A 17320-nucleotide genomic window follows, 5' to 3' on the forward strand; every position below is an offset into this window, starting at 1 on the left:
TCCCGGTGCCCCCGCCGGTGGGTACTCTCCAAGTAGACACCCTTGTCGTTTATTTATACAAACATGGGTAGCTATTGACGGGCACATTTAATACACACGCACACCAAGCCATTCAATCGAATTCGACAAAAATTCGACAAAAACTATGCAAGAACCCCCCCCCTCACGGTTAATAAAACACACATCCACTGCCGGATGTGTAATACTTTTTATTTTACTCTCTGGAAAGGAGACGAACCTCACTTGAGAGTCACAGCGCGCTCCTGGATGAGCCCAATGCTGTGTTACACCCACCAGTGCCCGCCGAGTGCCACACACCTCGGTGTTGTATTCCACCAGCTAGTGCGTATGCTATGACACTCTCTAGCCCATGTGCACTGTAATACCACCCCGTCAATATGTCATGCCACACTTGCCTTCGCACGGGTTATATTGCCCCATCTAACATGCCTTCCTCGATGCCTATGTTATAACGCACAGCGCTATGCCATACATATTACAATCTGGGATCCATATCTTTGTCACAGTGCATATGCAACGTTACACTCCCCAGCACATATTTTATTTTACAACTTTAGAGACTAGTTAGGTTACACAACACTGCCCTGTGCATATTACACTCCAAGGCGCATATCACATAACACGCGCTAGTGCCTGTGCTATCTCGCGCTCTCCAATGAATCGGTCATTGCTCACAATGTATTGTATATTATATTTCACACCCCGGTTCATCTTATATCACACTTTTTGGTGCATAGTTTATACCATACGCTATATCTAGTTTTCATTTTCAATCGTGCTCTCAGGACTATGTTCTATATAACACTGCGTTCACCTACCCTTTTCACGGGCATTACGTTTTGCGATGTGGGGGTGCAGGGTCAGGGGGTGTTTCTGCCAAGTGAGCCCGGAGTCACAGTCACAAACGTCCTCTTCTTCCTGAATAAAAGTGAGATTATGCTGCATACTTGTTCATATTTTAAGTAGTTCGCACAGACACACATTTTAAAAACAATAAAGTTCCTAATACCCACCTTCTCTGAACAGTTAGCTTGCTGCCCCATCCACCTCCTCCCTATCCTCTGATGTCTGAATCCATGGACTAGCCTCCTCCCTCCTGCCATGCATGGTCTGATGTGCTGCCACTGCCCTCCATTTAGCATGATGTACCAGTCCACTCCTCCTGCCCTCCATTGCCCAATGCTATGCCCCATCATTGACCTCCTGCTTAGCCTCTGTGCTTAGCTTGCTGCCCCTATTCTCCTTCCCCCTGCTCTCCGATGTCTTTGTGCATGCCCCTGCGCCATCCTTTTTGCCCACCATGTTCCATGGACCTGCCACTCCTATCTACTCTGAGTGTTCTGTTGAGCTGCCACTCCCCTCCCATCTGCCTAGCATTGTCAGATGACTGTAACCTGTCCCTGCCATCTCCACCCTGCCTGTTGACATGCCATGCCCCTATCCCCTTCCTCCTGTCCTACATGGACCATTTTACTGCCACACCCTTCTGCCCTCCCTGGTCTGTTGTGCTGCAACTGCTCCTCCTGCCTGCTCTGCGTGGTCTGTTGTGAGGCCCCTTCACCTGAACTCTCTTGTCTGTGCCCAGGTCCTGACCCTCCCTTCTATCCTCCATGGTCCTTTGTGCATGCCCCTGCACCCTCCTTCTTGCCCAAAATAGCCATTGTGCTGCCACTAACCCTTCCGTGTGCCATGCGTGGTCTTCTGTGCTGCCACGGCCCCTCCCACCTTCCCTGTGTAGTCAGCTAGCTGCCCCTGACCCCCTCCCACCTTCCCTCCATGGTCTGTGTGTATGCCATCATAGTCTCACTGTTGCTCTCCACGGTGTGTCTTGTTTCTAGTGCCCATCCTGCCTGGCCTCCATGGTCATCTTGCTGCTCCTGCCCTGCCCCCTTGCCCCCAGCCCTCTGTTTCTATGTGCAAACCCATATTCCCTCCCTCCTGGCTTGTCTGTTCCATTGTAATGCCCCTGATCCGTCCCTCCTGCCCTTTATGGTCTGTTATGCTGCAGCTTTCTCTCCTGTCTGTCCATTATGGTCAGCTAGCTACCATTGCCTCTTTCCCCTCTGTTCTCTGTTGTCCATGTGCATGGTCCTGTCCCCTCCCTATTGCTTTCTATGGATTGTTGTGCTGCACTCCCGTCCCGCATGCCCTGTGTGGTGTATTGTGCTGCTGCAAACCCTGATGCCAGCCCTGTAGGGTCAGTTTGGTGCACCTCTCCATGTCCCTCCTGTCCTCTGTTATCCAAGTCCATGTCTCTACCCCAATTCCTCCTGCCTTCCATGATCCAATGTACCATACTTGCGAACATTTTGAACTTGGTAAGAGGGAGATTTTGAAAAAAAACCTGGGGTATTGATTTTCCCCTTTGAGTTACATTGAAAAAGAGGAGATTGTAGACAGGAGACAGATCAAATAAAGCCCATTTGAGCTTAAAAACATTGGACGTTTCCTGGCTGAATCGGGTCTGCTGGCATGTATGGTTGTACTACCACTGCCTCTTCCTTCTGCCCACAATGGCCTATTATATTGCCACAGCCTCTCTTGCCAGTCCTGTATTGTTGGTTTGTTGCCCCTGCCCCCCTTTCCACTGCCCTCCATAGTCTGCTGTGCTGCCACTGCCCTTCCTGCCTGCCCAGTGTGGTCAAATTGTTGCCTCTGCACCCTCCTACCTGCCTTCAATTTTCAGAGTCTGTGCCCTTGGCCTCTGCCTCTCAACAGTATCCCAATGAACCACTAGATTGCTAACATTCTATAATTCATTACAAAAGTGTGGAACGCCTGACGTCATCTTGATGTAATCAAAACTGTAATACCTAGAGCATTTCCTTTATAAATTACATATATGAGAGGGTCTTATTTGCATCAAAATTATGGTTAGTGCTCTAAAAAACTAAAATGAGGACATATTTTCTGAGTTTTCAAACAGCGACAAAGCACTTTTAAATTATTTGTTATCTTTATGTTTTTTTATCTAGTTGACCACTTGATTAAATGTTGCACTTAGGGAAGAGGATGTGGTGTTACTTCCAGAGCTGCATACTTTGCAACTGGGGAACCAGGTTGGAGTTTCTGCTTCAGCTCAACATTCTGTGATTCTGGTCAAATCACTTAATCTCCCCATGTCTACAACCAAAATGAATTTGATCTTGTGTGATGTAACCAGGGCTCTTGTAAAGCACTCCAATACCTGACAAGTCTGCACTATATAAAACTGCAAAAACACATAAAATAAGTGTTTTGCACACTTTTGTCATTGGGCTACATCTGGGTGATATTTGTGCTGCATTTGGGCTCTTTTGTCTCTGGTGGCCATCTTGGGAGATTTGTTATGAAGTTTCCTAATTTCCACATTTACTGCAGTCTCCTCAGTAGGAAATGCTTTCAGTTTTTTACTTTGATTCCATCAAGAAGGTATTCAGATATGTCACACATTTGCCATAAATTCTGAATGTTAGCACCCTAGCTGCTCATTAGATCACTGTAGTAAAGCTACTGCTCACCACCGAAGTCTGCTGCTGGTATTAAAAGTGCATGTTTCAGTCTTCATGTCAGAATTTTTTAATGAAATAGAAGAGGATTTGAGAAGTCACTCAAAATGTGCCCTAATTTTTCCTTTCTTCAGCACTAATCATAATTTCTATGGCAAAATGAACCCCCTCATTGTGTTCCTTTTTAAATTAAATGTTAAGTGTTACCAGTTTATTCCAATCAAGATGGCTTCAGGTGTGCCATACTTTTGTCATAAGTAAGACAGTAAGCGCTCTAGTTGTTCTTTAGAACACTCTGGGAAGCTGCAGTAGAACACAAAAGGAATCTACTGACAGTCTCTGCCCTTGTTGGATGTACATGTTTTACTGAGAATGTCAGACTTCAATCTCACATGACTGAGAAAGAGAATGTGAATTTACAGAAAATATGCTCTCAGTTTAGCTTATAGATCGCCTTGCAAACCTCTGTGGGAAAAGTATGAGAAAATAGTTCTCTTAAACATGATTCATGATATCACAGCAGAAGGCTTTTTCACATGGTAAAATTACCTTAGAACACACCACAATTCCTAAAATGAGTATGGTACCATCAACAAATGATTTATAATGTAACTAAAGTCTTAAAACCTTCTATTAACTGCAATGCTTTTTAATGGGGTGCTATCATATATTGGTCCCAAGATGGCTGCCAACACTTCTTGGATGAAGTACTGACAGCCAATCAGATCTCACGATGAGATGTGTGGTTAGGCTCCGCCCAGATATGTGATTTTGATTTTCTTAGGAACTACTGAACGGATTTACACCATTTAAGCAAAAGGCATGACTCTGAACCAAGGTCTACCTTTCTGCCAAATTTGGTGTAATTCCGTTCAGCAGTTCGAGCTGTAGCTGCGGCTAAAGGTCCTATGGGAAATTGCATGGGGAAAACACGTTTTGGGACCCCCCTTTTTTCTCTGCCCCCACTACACGAATCATCCCGAGACTTTCAGGATAGGAGCAGAATGGACCGGAGCTGGGCAAAAGTTTTGAAAATTTCGCGAAGATTCCTCAACGGGCGCCAAAGTTATTCCAAATAGTATGTTGCGAATTTCCTATGGAAAATAGGTCCAAACTATAACTACCTACTGGCGACTGCCATTAGGTAATAGAGATATATTTATATATATATATCTCCAAAAGAAAGTTGCTCTCGCATTGAAGCGCCACACACGATGTTGAGATTTCACCTTCTTTATTCATTTGGGCGGCAGCAAAACCCAGCGCGCTTGTCCCAGCAATGTAACTTCTAGCCATTTGCCAAACGCGTTTCTGGAGGCATTCTCCCTTCTTCAATGGCTGGCTGTGGAGGAAAGGAACAGCTGACTCGCATCTTGTGCTCGTTTTTTAATGTGGATAGTACCACCCAAAAGGGTGTGTTGTGCAAGGCATTATGGTTTGTGTAGTCTTGGGTAAGTAAATGTCCCCAGTGATTGCAGCTGTCACTACACCTTCCTAAATAAATAAAATATCCATCAGGTTGCATGTTCAAGATTGCGCCGGTCTTGTTGCTTTTCTCACCAACATATCGCTTCGAGACAGCACATGCCCTGTCTAGCCAAGACCTGAAAAGCAAATACACAGTCGGATGAACTCAGCCTCACCTGCATCCCAGGCATCGCTGTGCCTGTTAGTTTTCACAAAGGCACCACCCCACTGGTGACTGCACGGCAACGCATGTAGCAGATTGGCCCACGCAGCTACTGAGGTAGTCTAGGGCAGTTTTGTGTTTTTATTGTCATGCGTACAGTCATCAGACAAGTGTGGCTCCTCCGTCCTGCGACCCCACGCTGTGATCTCAAGAAGGTTTGTGCTTTCAGGATGATGTTTCCTTGTAGACTGTTGTGTCTCGAGTCCTGCAGTCCTGACTATTGTCCCTCTAAGCCCATGCTCAAGCATGGCCAGGCTGCTCCCCTGTACAGATGTTGCAATGTATTAGCTCTCAGCAGGCTGCAGTCAAAGATCGGGTGAATGTCCCCTGAAAAACAGGTGACCTGTGCTCTCTCAAGGGCCTAAGAATTTGGGATATCGTTTTTCAGAACATGGTGATTTAATGTTGTTTGAGTACACACTTTGTAAATTGCTCTATTTTGCTTCACGAAACACGAGTCTGCTCCAAACGCATATGGAAAGGATGGAACGTTACTGCCAAGAGCTGCCTACTTTGGAACGGGGGAACCAGTTTCGAGTCTCGGTGTCAGTTCAACATTTTGTGATTCTGGGCAAATCACTTAGGGCCAGATGTATCAAAAGAGCATTTTGCAATTCTCAAAAAGCGATTTTTACCGAATTGCTATTTGGGAATCGCAAAATGCTATGTAGGAATCGCCAAAGATTTTGCGACTCTTTAATATTACCTAACAGCAATTCAATAAATAGCGAATCGTTATTAGGTAATATGGCTCCATTCGTTCCTATGGGCCAAAAGGCCCATAGGTGCAAACGGTTTCACATTAGGTAATTTGCGATTACCTAATTGGTAATTGCTAACTAGCGAATGCAAGGTCAAAGTTGCCCGGGACCTAAGGTCCCCCTGAAGCACCTCCAAATTTAAATTGTGCCCCTAAGGGCATGTGTGCGCAACATGGCACTTTACAAAATGCATTTCTATAAAAATTTGCACGTTATCCTTCAGCTTGAAGTTGATGGTAATTAGTGTTTCCTAAATGCACAGTTCACATTTAGGAAAGGCGTCTTACATGTGCATTAGGGATTTGCAAATTGAGATTGTCTATTTGCATTCACAATTTAGGTAATCACAAAAAAATTATGATTCCCTAAATTCAGAATACAAAGCCTTTCATACATTATAAAAGGGCTTTATGCATTCGCAAACGGCCGAATCTTGCAATTTGCACCATTTGCGAATGCAAAATCCTTCCGTACATCTAGCTCTTAATCTACCCCTGCCTAAAAAAACGAAACTAACCTCATGTAAAAATTACTTTGAAATCTGAGTTTGCCCTTAAGTGCATACATAGGCAGCATTCAAGGTTCACATTGGCACTGCCATGCTATGTCTAACATTATGTCCCTCTTCTGCAAAAGTTGCACACCCCACAGCTGAGATATCCGGGTCCTGTGGGCTAGACAAGAGTGTCACAATTTTCAGCACATAGGCTAAGCAGGGAGCACAAATCCTGCCTTCGTGCATAAACACTTACAGGAGTGTTGAATTTGTTTGTAGATTATTTCTAGACCACCCCCACTGCACCAAAGTGTGTAATTTCTGATATGTTCCTCATTGCGTGGACATACCTGCATTTTCTGCAACAAAAAAAAAAAAAGAAAGTGTCACTCAAAGGTCACAAAGCTTGAAATCTCACACATAAGCACACTGAAAACGGGGAAATGCCACATAGAAGTGCACTGAAAACGTTGCAGCTATGAACAAGGTACAATAGAACCCTTGGGATCCTCATTATGGTTTTGTACGTTAGTTGTGGTACGCAAGTGCACTGGTGATCTTCAAGTTTGCGTTGACCTTCAGATTGTAAACAGAGATTTATGGGTTGATTCACATCACCACAAGTATACAACTTTAGAGCCGTGCTTTTAACACCATTATGAGATAAACCACTTCTCAGTGAGCCCATTTGTATCTTTTACATTATTCAACAATCTGCAATGTCTCAAAATCTTTAGTGAAGTTCAGGAAATCATCATGCACAGCAAAGATTTTGTCTATACCACTTTTTAACATGGGCACAATAGAGAACTTCCACTTTTGTAAACGGTGCAAATGATAACTTGTATAAAGCAGAATTCAGAGGTGTGTGATGTAACCTCCACTACACTTGCCATTTTGGCAAATCGATGACCATGCATTTTTGGCAATCTGATCGCAAGGCATATTGTTTAGGAATTGTAATAATGATACAAGTTATGGGCCGAATCCACCATGAGCACAAAATGCTGGACTTGAAGTGAATTAGCCTGACGCACACAATCAGTATTTTTATACGCTAATCTATTAATTGTTAATTCAAGGAGATGTTCACCTAATATGCGGAGTGTTACATCTGAGTAAAGTTAAGGATGGGGAGCCAAAATGTGAAGAACAGTGTAGGATAGGAAAACATTGACATCCGCAGGTCTTATTGTGTAGTGCTTGCAGCACAAGTAGAACAGTTGTTTACTTCTGGAAGTATCGGTGGCTGTAAAGTATAGAGCAAAATCAATATGGTTTAACCTTTGAAGCAGTTATATTTATTCTTGAGGAAACATGCTAATATAAAATGTGGTGTGTTGATTGGAAACAGCACTTTGCCTTCCCTTATCCTAAAGCTCTACCTTGATTTCAAAATTAGTTTTGGTAAGGCAGCCATTTAATACACAAATGTTGATTTCTGTGAATGTATGAAAATTAGGGTATCCTTTCTTTGCTTTTCAAAGCGTGGATCCAAATGACCAGAAGAAAACTGCCTGTTATGACATTGATGTAGAAGTTAATGACCCTTTAAAAGCCCAGATGAGCAGTTTCCTTGCCTCAACAACGAATCAACAGGAAATAGCTTCTCTGGATGTGAAGGTTTGATTTATTTGAACATTTTTTGCGTATGTTTAAATATTTTAGTAAACCATTTTGAAACCGAGTATTTGCATGCTAAGCAAATTAAAGTAATGATTCATATTGGCTTCCTCTAAGCAAATGACCACCAAAAACGAGTGGTTCCAAACAAGCAATATGCTGTAGTCCTCTCCTTTGCTTACTATGTACTGCCTTACCCCATTTCTCATTTCTCCTGCCACAGCATGTAGGCAGTCTCTTACTCCACATTGGTTCATATGTGTATTGTAAAGTCCCGAGAAATATTTCACAACAAACAGTTCCAGAAAGCATCGTTTTAGCTGCAGTGCACACAAAAGTACGCAATTCTGTATTCAATTCACATTTATACCTAAATTCTCCTACCCAACGAGGCCACTCCATTACAGACCCCAAAGATCCCTTCTAAAGATTGGTTTTCTCAATTGCCTAGTAATTAGTATGGTTACATTAGTTGGCAGCAGGAGTACCTCATATCCGTTAACCACTTCGAACATCATTACCACAGAAACCTTAATCATTTGTCGAAAACGGTGGATTACCAGCTATTCTAGCAATGAATTGAGTTTCCAAGGACCTATTGCTATCTAAAATAGGTTTGGATGGGCTTCCTTCAGTTGTGTTACATACAGAACAAGCATTTGCAATGCAATAGGTCTCGCATTTACACGAGTTTAAGCTATTAGTATTGTAAATGACAATGCGTTTTATTTATGTTGCAAAAACGAAAACATAGTCATTTACAATGCCAATAGCACAGACTCATCTAAATGCGAGACCTGTTGCATTGCAAATGCTTGTTTTTAATTGCACCACGCGCGGAGCGTTGCTCCCTTCCTTTCTCTAGACACTTCAATGTTTCAGCATTGAAACCAGCAAAAACGATTTTGTAGGGCATTTTCTTTCTAGTTGAAGTAACTATGTTGCGTCTTTGTAAAAAAACTATTTTTTATGTCATTGAAATGAGTATAATTATGCAAACACACTCTGCATTTATTTTTATTCCCCAGTCATTTCACCGATTTACACAAATGAGTTCCTAGATGTTGCAAACGAAATAAACCTCCCGTCACTATATCAGCATGCATTTTTGAGCGTTGCCTGTTTTCTATTTTCATGTTGATATCGGGAGGCAGTGGTCAGACCTTCAGACGGGCACTGTCAGCTTTTTATATTGAGAACCGTGAGGGCAGAATTGCACCCTCGTTGCACCTGCTTTTTAGAGCTTTTGGTGCGGAGCACCGCACCGGCAGGACCCGGCCTACTTAAAACCCTTGCTGACGTGAGATGTCAGTGATAGTTATCTGATAACCCTGCACGGGACATAAAGCAGAGGCAATTATCTTATGTATAGTGGCCTGGACGACAGAAAACGCTATCACGAGAAATAAACGATATGGCTTAAATGAGTGACTTGGAGGCACAGTGCCCAGCTCAATAGTAACTAAGGCTCCCAGTTTTTTGTTTTTACTGATTTATACAGATAAATACAGACAGAAAATTGTATGTTTTCTTTCTGTATTTGTTTTTTTTTTTTAAATGGAGAAAAAAAAAAAATGAACATTTGCCTTTGAGTGACTTTCCATACTGTCTTTGAACAATTTCAGGGCAACAGCTGAGCAGATACATAGCATGGGACGTTATAAAACAGGATGAGATGTCCTTAAAAACCAACATACGTCTGCATCCTTTTGTATTATAATGTGAATATTAACCTGTGGGTGTATCGTCATGTAATATTTGGCTGCTTTATTTTCTAAAACAAAGTATACGGGCACGTTTATTGGTTTAGAAAAAGGGGGGACGAATCCGCTTGCCATCAGCCCAGAAGTGCTCACCTGCCACACGAGTCCTGTGTACAAGCCGAGGGTGTCTGCTTCCCGCTGCCGCACCGCCTGCTCACGCGGCCGCAGAGTGGAGGCACTACATCCCCCAGCGACCCAAGCGTGCCGGGACAGGAACCCGGAAGCACCAACATCGCGCCAGGAGGCGATATAAATTCCAGCCTCTCTTCGGGGGAGCGGGGGACGAATCCGCTTGCCATCAGCCCAGAAGTGCTCACCTGCCACACGAGTCCTGTGTACAAGCCGAGGGTGTCTGCTTCCCGCTGCCGCACCGCCTGCTCACGCGGCCGCAGAGTGGAGGCACTACATCCCCCAGCGACCCAAGCGTGCCGGGACAGGAACCCGGAAGCACCAACATCGCGCCAGGAGGCGATATAAATTCCAGCCTCTCTTCGGGGGAGCGGGGGACGAATCCGCTTGCCATCAGCCCAGAAGTGCTCACCTGCCACACGAGTCCTGTGTACAAGCCGAGGGTGTCTGCTTCCCGCTGCCGCACCGCCTGCTCACGCGGCCGCAGAGTGGAGGCACAACATCCCCCAGCGACCCAAGCGTGCCGGGACAGGAACCCGGAAGCACCAACATCGCGCCAGGAGGCGATATAAATTCCAGCCTCTCTTCGGGGGAGCGGGGGACGAATCCGCTTGCCATCAGCCCAGAAGTGCTCACCTGCCACACGAGTCCTGTGTACAAGCCGAGGGTGTCTGCTTCCCGCTGCCGCACCGCCTGCTCACGCGGCCGCAGAGTGGAGGCACTACATCCCCCAGCAACCCAAGAGTGCCGGGACAGGAACCCGGAAGCACCAACATCGCGCCAGGAGGCGATATAAATTCCAGCCTCTCTTCGGGGGAGCGGGGGACGAATCCGCTTGCCATCAGCCCAGAAGTGCTCACCTGCCACACGAGTCCTGTGTACAAGCCGAGGGTGTCTGCTTCCCGCTGCTGCACCGCCTGCTCACGCGGCCGCAGAGTGGAGGCACTACATCCCCCAGCGACCCAAGCGTGCCGGGACAGGAACCCGGAAGCACCAACATCGCGCCAGGAGGCGATATAAATTCCAGCCTCTCTTCGGGGGAGCGGGGGACGAATCCGCTTGCCATCAGCCCAGAAGTGCTCACCTGCCACACGAGTCCTGTGTACAAGCCGAGGGTGTCTGCTTCCCGCTGCCGCACCGCCTGCTCACGCGGCCGCAGAGTGGAGGCACTACATCCCCCAGCGACCCAAGCGTGCCGGGACAGGAACCCGGAAGCACCAACATCGCGCCAGGAGGCGATATAAATTCCAGCCTCTCTTCGGGGGAGCGGGGGACGAATCCGCTTGCCATCAGCCCAGAAGTGCTCACCTGCCACACGAGTCCTGTGTACAAGCCGAGGGTGTCTGCTTCCCGCTGCCGCACCGCCTGCTCACGCGGCCGCAGAGTGGAGGCACTACATCCCCCAGCGACCCAAGCGTGCCGGGACAGGAACCCGGAAGCACCAACATCGGGCCAGGAGGCGATATAAATTCCAGCCTCTCTTCGGGGGAGCGGGGGACGAATCCGCTTGCCATCAGCCCAGAAGTGCTCACCTGCCACACGAGTCCTGTGTACAAGCCGAGGGTGTCTGCTTCCCGCTGCCGCACCGCCTGCTCACGCGGCCGCAGAGTGGAGGCACTACATCCCCCAGCGACCCAAGCGTGCCGGGACAGGAACCCGGAAACATCGCGCCAGGAGGCGATATAAATTCCAGCCTCTCTTCGGGGGAGCGGGGGACGAATCCGCTTGCCATCAGCCCAGAAGTGCTCACCTGCCACACGAGTCCTGTGTACAAGCCGAGGGTGTCTGCTTCCCGCTGCCGCACCGCCTGCTCATGCGGCCGCAGAGTGGAGGCACTACATCCCCCAGCCACCCAAGCGTGCCAGGACAGGACCCGGAAGCACCAACATCGCGCCAGGAGGCGATATAAATTCCAGCCTCTCTCCAGCGTCGCGGGTAGCGCGCGGGTAGCGCCGGGAGAAGCCCGGGACAAGGGCGGGACCGTCTGCGGCCGTCAGAGGCCGAAGGAGGTCGGGTCGGGCCACCCCCCTTGGATCGGCAAACGGTGGACAAAGGACATGTAACGTATTGAGTAACATTTGGTTACTAGTTCAAAACTGTTTATTGTGGTAATTGTGCCTGTGAGTTAAAAAAGTATCCCTCCATCTCCATTAATCATGGTTAAGCGGGGAGCTAAAGTATCAGCTGATTCAGTTCGTAATACCATCGACACTTACTTAGTAAAAGCAGTTAGTGCTCTTACCCAAGAGATAGATCGGACAGAAAAAAGACTATCCATGAGTTCAAGTGCACCACTGCCAACTAATCAAGGCAATCTTAGTGAAAACTCCCTACACAATACTGAAATACTTACTGCTCCAATTACTTTGGAAAGGGAGGACTTAAATGCTAGCAGTCAATCGAAACTTTCGAATACCCCCAGATTGTCTGTCACAGAAGATAGCCCTGCCCCGTTAATATCACCACTGGTTAATCAAAAAGGGGGGCGGAATAAAACTACAGGACAGAGCACCATACCAAAGAAAAAGGTTAAAAAAACTACCTAACATTGAGCATAAGATTATAACACGCACAAGGGCTAAACAAACTTCACTGGAAACCCCTAGTATGGAAGCAATTTTTGATAAATTAGTTGAGCTCATCAGGCCACTACATGAAAAAGTGGATAATTTAGCCAGAGAGATCCACAAATTGCAAGGATCTATTGATAAAATTGGGAAGCGAGACCTACAAACAATAGGCGTAGAAATACACGCTATATCAGAGGGTACTGCTGTTGGGAAAGCCGTTGTAACTAATGTGCCCACAACTAAATCTCCCATTAGTCAACCTCGGGGTATCTTAACCACAAGTCCGCAGTTACCTCCAGAAATAAATTTACCAGCAAATACGAAACAGAGAGGGCAGCCTAACATAACAACCTTACCAATAGAACAAACTCGTAAGGTTAAGGAAGCAAATATGTTTCCATTAAATACTAATAATCCCCCTCCCTGCATTAATCTGCCCCCAGAATGTAGCGCGTATGTAGCAGTGCTGGCTAACATCCCTAAATTAAAAAATGGCCAAGTGGAGAATCATGATCAATTGAAGAATAAAATCCTCCACTGGTTGTCTACTAATTGTAACTTCCCTATTGAAGGGGCCAGCCAGATTAATCTAGTACAGAGAGTGGGATGGATAGGCCCCCTTAGAAAAAATTTCGAGGGAGATTGCGTTATAATTAATTTTAAAACTTGTCAGTGGGCCAAAAATACACTCTTAAACGCGCCACCACCATCAACTCGGGAATTTAACATCACACTATTACCACTAGGCTATTTTTATAGGTATTTACAGGAACCTATCTACTCATGTAACATTGACCCCGTAAATCCCCTGAGACCTTGTCAGAATTTCCGTATCCCTACATATAATAGATTTCAGGTTTTTGACTCCTTGGAGGATATTGATTGACATATTCTGCCAAAAACCTCAACGCAGGTTAATCATCCATCAAATTCTAGATTATGCATTGGTTCTAATATACGGAAAGGAGTAAGGAGGCACGATAAACAAGTTACCTGCTATTCACCTAGTAAAGCAGTGGCTGTTCAATCGTCCTTCTTATCTGAACTTAACACAGTGGAAGTTGATAGTGTGATCGCTGGGGCCCAACGGACTTCGACTACAACCAAGCTTTCCATGGCAGATCCCTTTTTAAATCCAGAATTCTCTCCCGAAGATACACCTAACGATTGTATAGCTGTTAACTGTGACTTAAATATAGGTTACAGTGTCGTTACATGGAATATCGCAGGTTTGAATAGAAAACTGGGCTCCCCCTTTTGGAGGGATTTTATTAATATAGGGTATGACATAATATGTCTTCAGGAAACTTGGTGTGAAGAGCCTATTTTTATCGAGGGCTATTTAGCATACAGTTTGAATGCGGTGAGCTCAACTGCTGGCAGAGCTAAAGGAGGCCTTTTGCTTTTAATATCAACTAAACTAAACTCTTGTAAAATTAAAAGTTGCGTTTCAGTGGATGTTTATTCTCAGGTATTATGTCTAGAGTTTGATAAAGGCAAAGATTTGCTATTGATTACTTTTTATAATAATGTATTCACTGCTGATAGAGGTAAAATTTTGATTCAGTTAGAAAAGGAAATTGAGAGGACCCAGGCATTATCAGGCTACCAGTCGATTATCCTTTGGTTGGGTGATTTCAACATAAGCCCCTGCCCATTTGCCATGAGTAATTTATGTGGATTAAGAAGGGAATGTGGAAATACGGAGGAAATCGACTGTCTACACTTCCCACATTGCGCTTATGGCATGGCCCTAAATACGATGTTAGCCAAGTTTGACTTGGATATGTTAAGTTGCACGAAAAATAGTGCAAATATTAATTGCCCAACTTTCACTGGAAGAGGTGCTAATTCTTACATTGACCACATTTTACTTTCTAATAATATTGCTTATTCTAATTTGTGTGTTAATGAGCAAACTTTAAGTGATCACAATAGCATTTCTTTATCACTGCACTGTTGGGGCTATAAACATACGGATGTCAATAATCGTATTAATCATGTCGAGGCTGTAAGACCTAATGGGTTAAGGATTAAATGGACAAAGATTGTTCCACACAAATTGTTGGAGGAGGTATTAAGAAAATGTAACAAGGAGATAAATTATTGTCTTGGTGATGAGGTGCATCCGCATATTGTACTCAATCACTTACTCACAATTAATGAAACAATCGATAACCTACTCACGAAAACATATAAGGGGAAAAAAGAAATCAACATGGGCTGGTTTGACAAAAGTTGTACTCACGCTCTTCATGTTCTAAAACAAGCTTTGAGCTCTAAACCTCGAAACCCTACAAATAGTAAAAACTGTCGTGTTGATTATAAAACATCACTTATCAAGAGGAAAAGAGCTCTACAAGAGGAGGCCTGGAGCAACCTCAACCTTGCGGCAGACACAGACGATAGTAAACTTTATTGGGATACTATAAACAGTCCCTTTCTGAAAAATGATATAGTGCCTGAAATAACCTCTCATGTAGACTGTAATTCATGGATGCATCATTTTTTAAATATTTTTAATCCGGATAGGTTAGTTTTAGATTTCCCTCAGGAAAATGATTATACTTGGCCAAGATTACCTTTGGTTATAAGTCTGGATGAGGTCCACGAGGGTCTAAGTAATAGTAAAGGTGGCAAAGCACCTGGCCCGGATGGGGTCCCGCTGGATTTATATAAATCCGAGTTACATCTGTGGGCCCCCATTCTGACCAGATTTTTTAATGCAACAGTGGAGGGCCAGATACCGATTTCTTGGGGCCAGTCTATAATTATTCCCCTTTTTAAGAAAGGCTCCAAGTCTGAGGCAAGCAATTATCGCCCCATTTCCCTACTGGACGCGTCCATAAAAATCATGAGTAGAATAATTTTAAAAAGACTTGAGACCTGGGCCAAGGACAATTCGATTTTATCAAAGGCACAATATGGATTTAGAAAAGGTCTGGGGACGTTGGAGCAGTGCGTTAATCTTGACCTCCTTATACACAAATATACCGTTGCAAAGGATGGCAATCTGTTCCTCTGTTTCGCAGACCTGAGTAGTGCCTTTGACCTTGTAGATCACAACATTTTATGGGACATCCTGTTAGAACTTGGTGCCCCTAAAGAGTGCGTATATTTTTTGGCACAGCTCTATTCTGGACTATCATGTAAAGTTCGTTATGGTCCTTTGGGGGAATGTACACCCTTTTTTAAAGTTGCCAGAGGGATTCGTCAGGGTTGCGTCTTGGCACCGTTTTTATTCTCATTATTTATTAACCAAATTGATTCGATTTTAAGTAAATTGCCATCAGATGCCCCTATGATTGACGGAAGTGTTACCCCAATTTTATTATACGCAGACGACGCTGTTCTTTTATCACGAACACAGATTGGTTTACAACGTCTTATAGATAGATTTGTGCTATTTATTAAAGACAGGAAACTGGTAGTCAACAAAACCAAGACCTTTGCTATGATTTGTGGAAAGAAGGTGAAATCAAAATCCACCTTCTATATTGATAAAGACAAGATACAATTGGTCAACAGTTTCTATTATCTGGGGATATCATTCTCTGGAGACAGGAAATGGACTAATGAGGACGAGAACGTGAGATTGAAGATGAACAAAAATACCAGCAGCATTTTTAGATTCGCAGCTAAATTAGGGCAAAAGAGGATAAAAGAAATGTTGGCTATTTATAAAGCTAGGTGCATTTCATCAGCATTGTACGGGGCAGGTGTATGGGGCCACCATCCTGTTAATCTTTTACAGACTGACGAAAATAAGTTTCTGAAAAAATTGTTATGTGCCCCCCCTTCAGTTCCAAATTTGTTAACTCATATGGAAGTCGGTATCGACTTCATTATGGACCTAGCTGCATTACGCCCATTATTACTCTGGCGCTCCATCTGGTCTAAAACAGAGACAATATTCACACAATCAATCATTAAAGATTGTTTGAACCTCGATAATTTATCACGTATACCATGGCTGAGCTATATTTACTACTGGTTCAATCTTCTATTTGATTGTAATATCCGTCTGAACCCAGAAGCAGCCGCACTGATACCAAAGAAAGATATAAAACTAAGGTTTCTAGCATATAAGAATGCGGCTAGAGAGAGTCAGTCTAGTAATCTAATAACTGTAGCTTCTTATCTTGGTTTGAACCTAAGGAGAGGTTTTCAGACATATCTTACAACTGTGACTCATAACTCTCACCGATTTGTCCTAACCCGCTTAAGGCTGGGGATTGTCCATCATTTAGTCTCATTCCCGCACATGAAGATCAAATCCAATATACTGTGTCCTTGTGATAACATTTCAAAACAAAGCTGCTGTCACTTTTTATTGTTCTGCAAATTTTATTGTCATTTTAGGAAGTTTTATCTTAAACCTATCTTTTTAAAATATAAGGTTCGGTCCACTAAATCAGCAATGAAGCTTTTAACAACTTTGGAAAGCCCTGATACCTGTTTTTTTGTGGCATTATATGTGCTAAAATGTATAAATATAAGGAAGTCTATAGTTTGCTCTGTTTAGTTTTGACCGTCCTGCGTACCTTGCACATTTATGCACTGCTCGGACTTTTTATGTACTCTTAAAGTTCGAGATGTTTCTGGACGCACATTGCATTTTGTTATTACCCCTTTACTTAGCACTTTCTGCATATTTGTAACGCACTAGACACTTTATGCGGAATCTGCACTCTGTTAAATAATACTGAAGATGTATTGTTAGCAACTCTTAAGTTTTAATTTTGAGCTGTTTATGGAAGCACATTGCACTTTAACAAT

General features: G+C 44.2%; 1 protein-coding gene across 9 annotated transcripts in view; it reads left to right on the plus strand.

Annotated features, from left to right (window-relative positions):
- LOC146870867 (SWI/SNF-related matrix-associated actin-dependent regulator of chromatin subfamily D member 2-like) overlaps positions 1-17320 on the plus strand; it is a 1426174-nt gene that overhangs the window by 1220725 nt on the left and 188129 nt on the right. For all 9 annotated transcript variants that reach the window (XM_085647047.1, XM_085647050.1, XM_085647051.1 and 6 more), the window contains one exon: positions 7944-8079. In XM_085647047.1, coding sequence (XP_085503173.1) covers positions 7944-8079 — 136 coding nt within the window. The remainder of the gene's footprint in view (positions 1-7943; positions 8080-17320) is intronic.

The sequence above is a fragment of the Triturus cristatus genome, chromosome 1_1 (assembly GCF_964204655.1).
Source record: "Triturus cristatus chromosome 1_1, aTriCri1.1, whole genome shotgun sequence".
Classification (NCBI taxonomy): domain Eukaryota; kingdom Metazoa; phylum Chordata; class Amphibia; order Caudata; family Salamandridae; genus Triturus; species Triturus cristatus.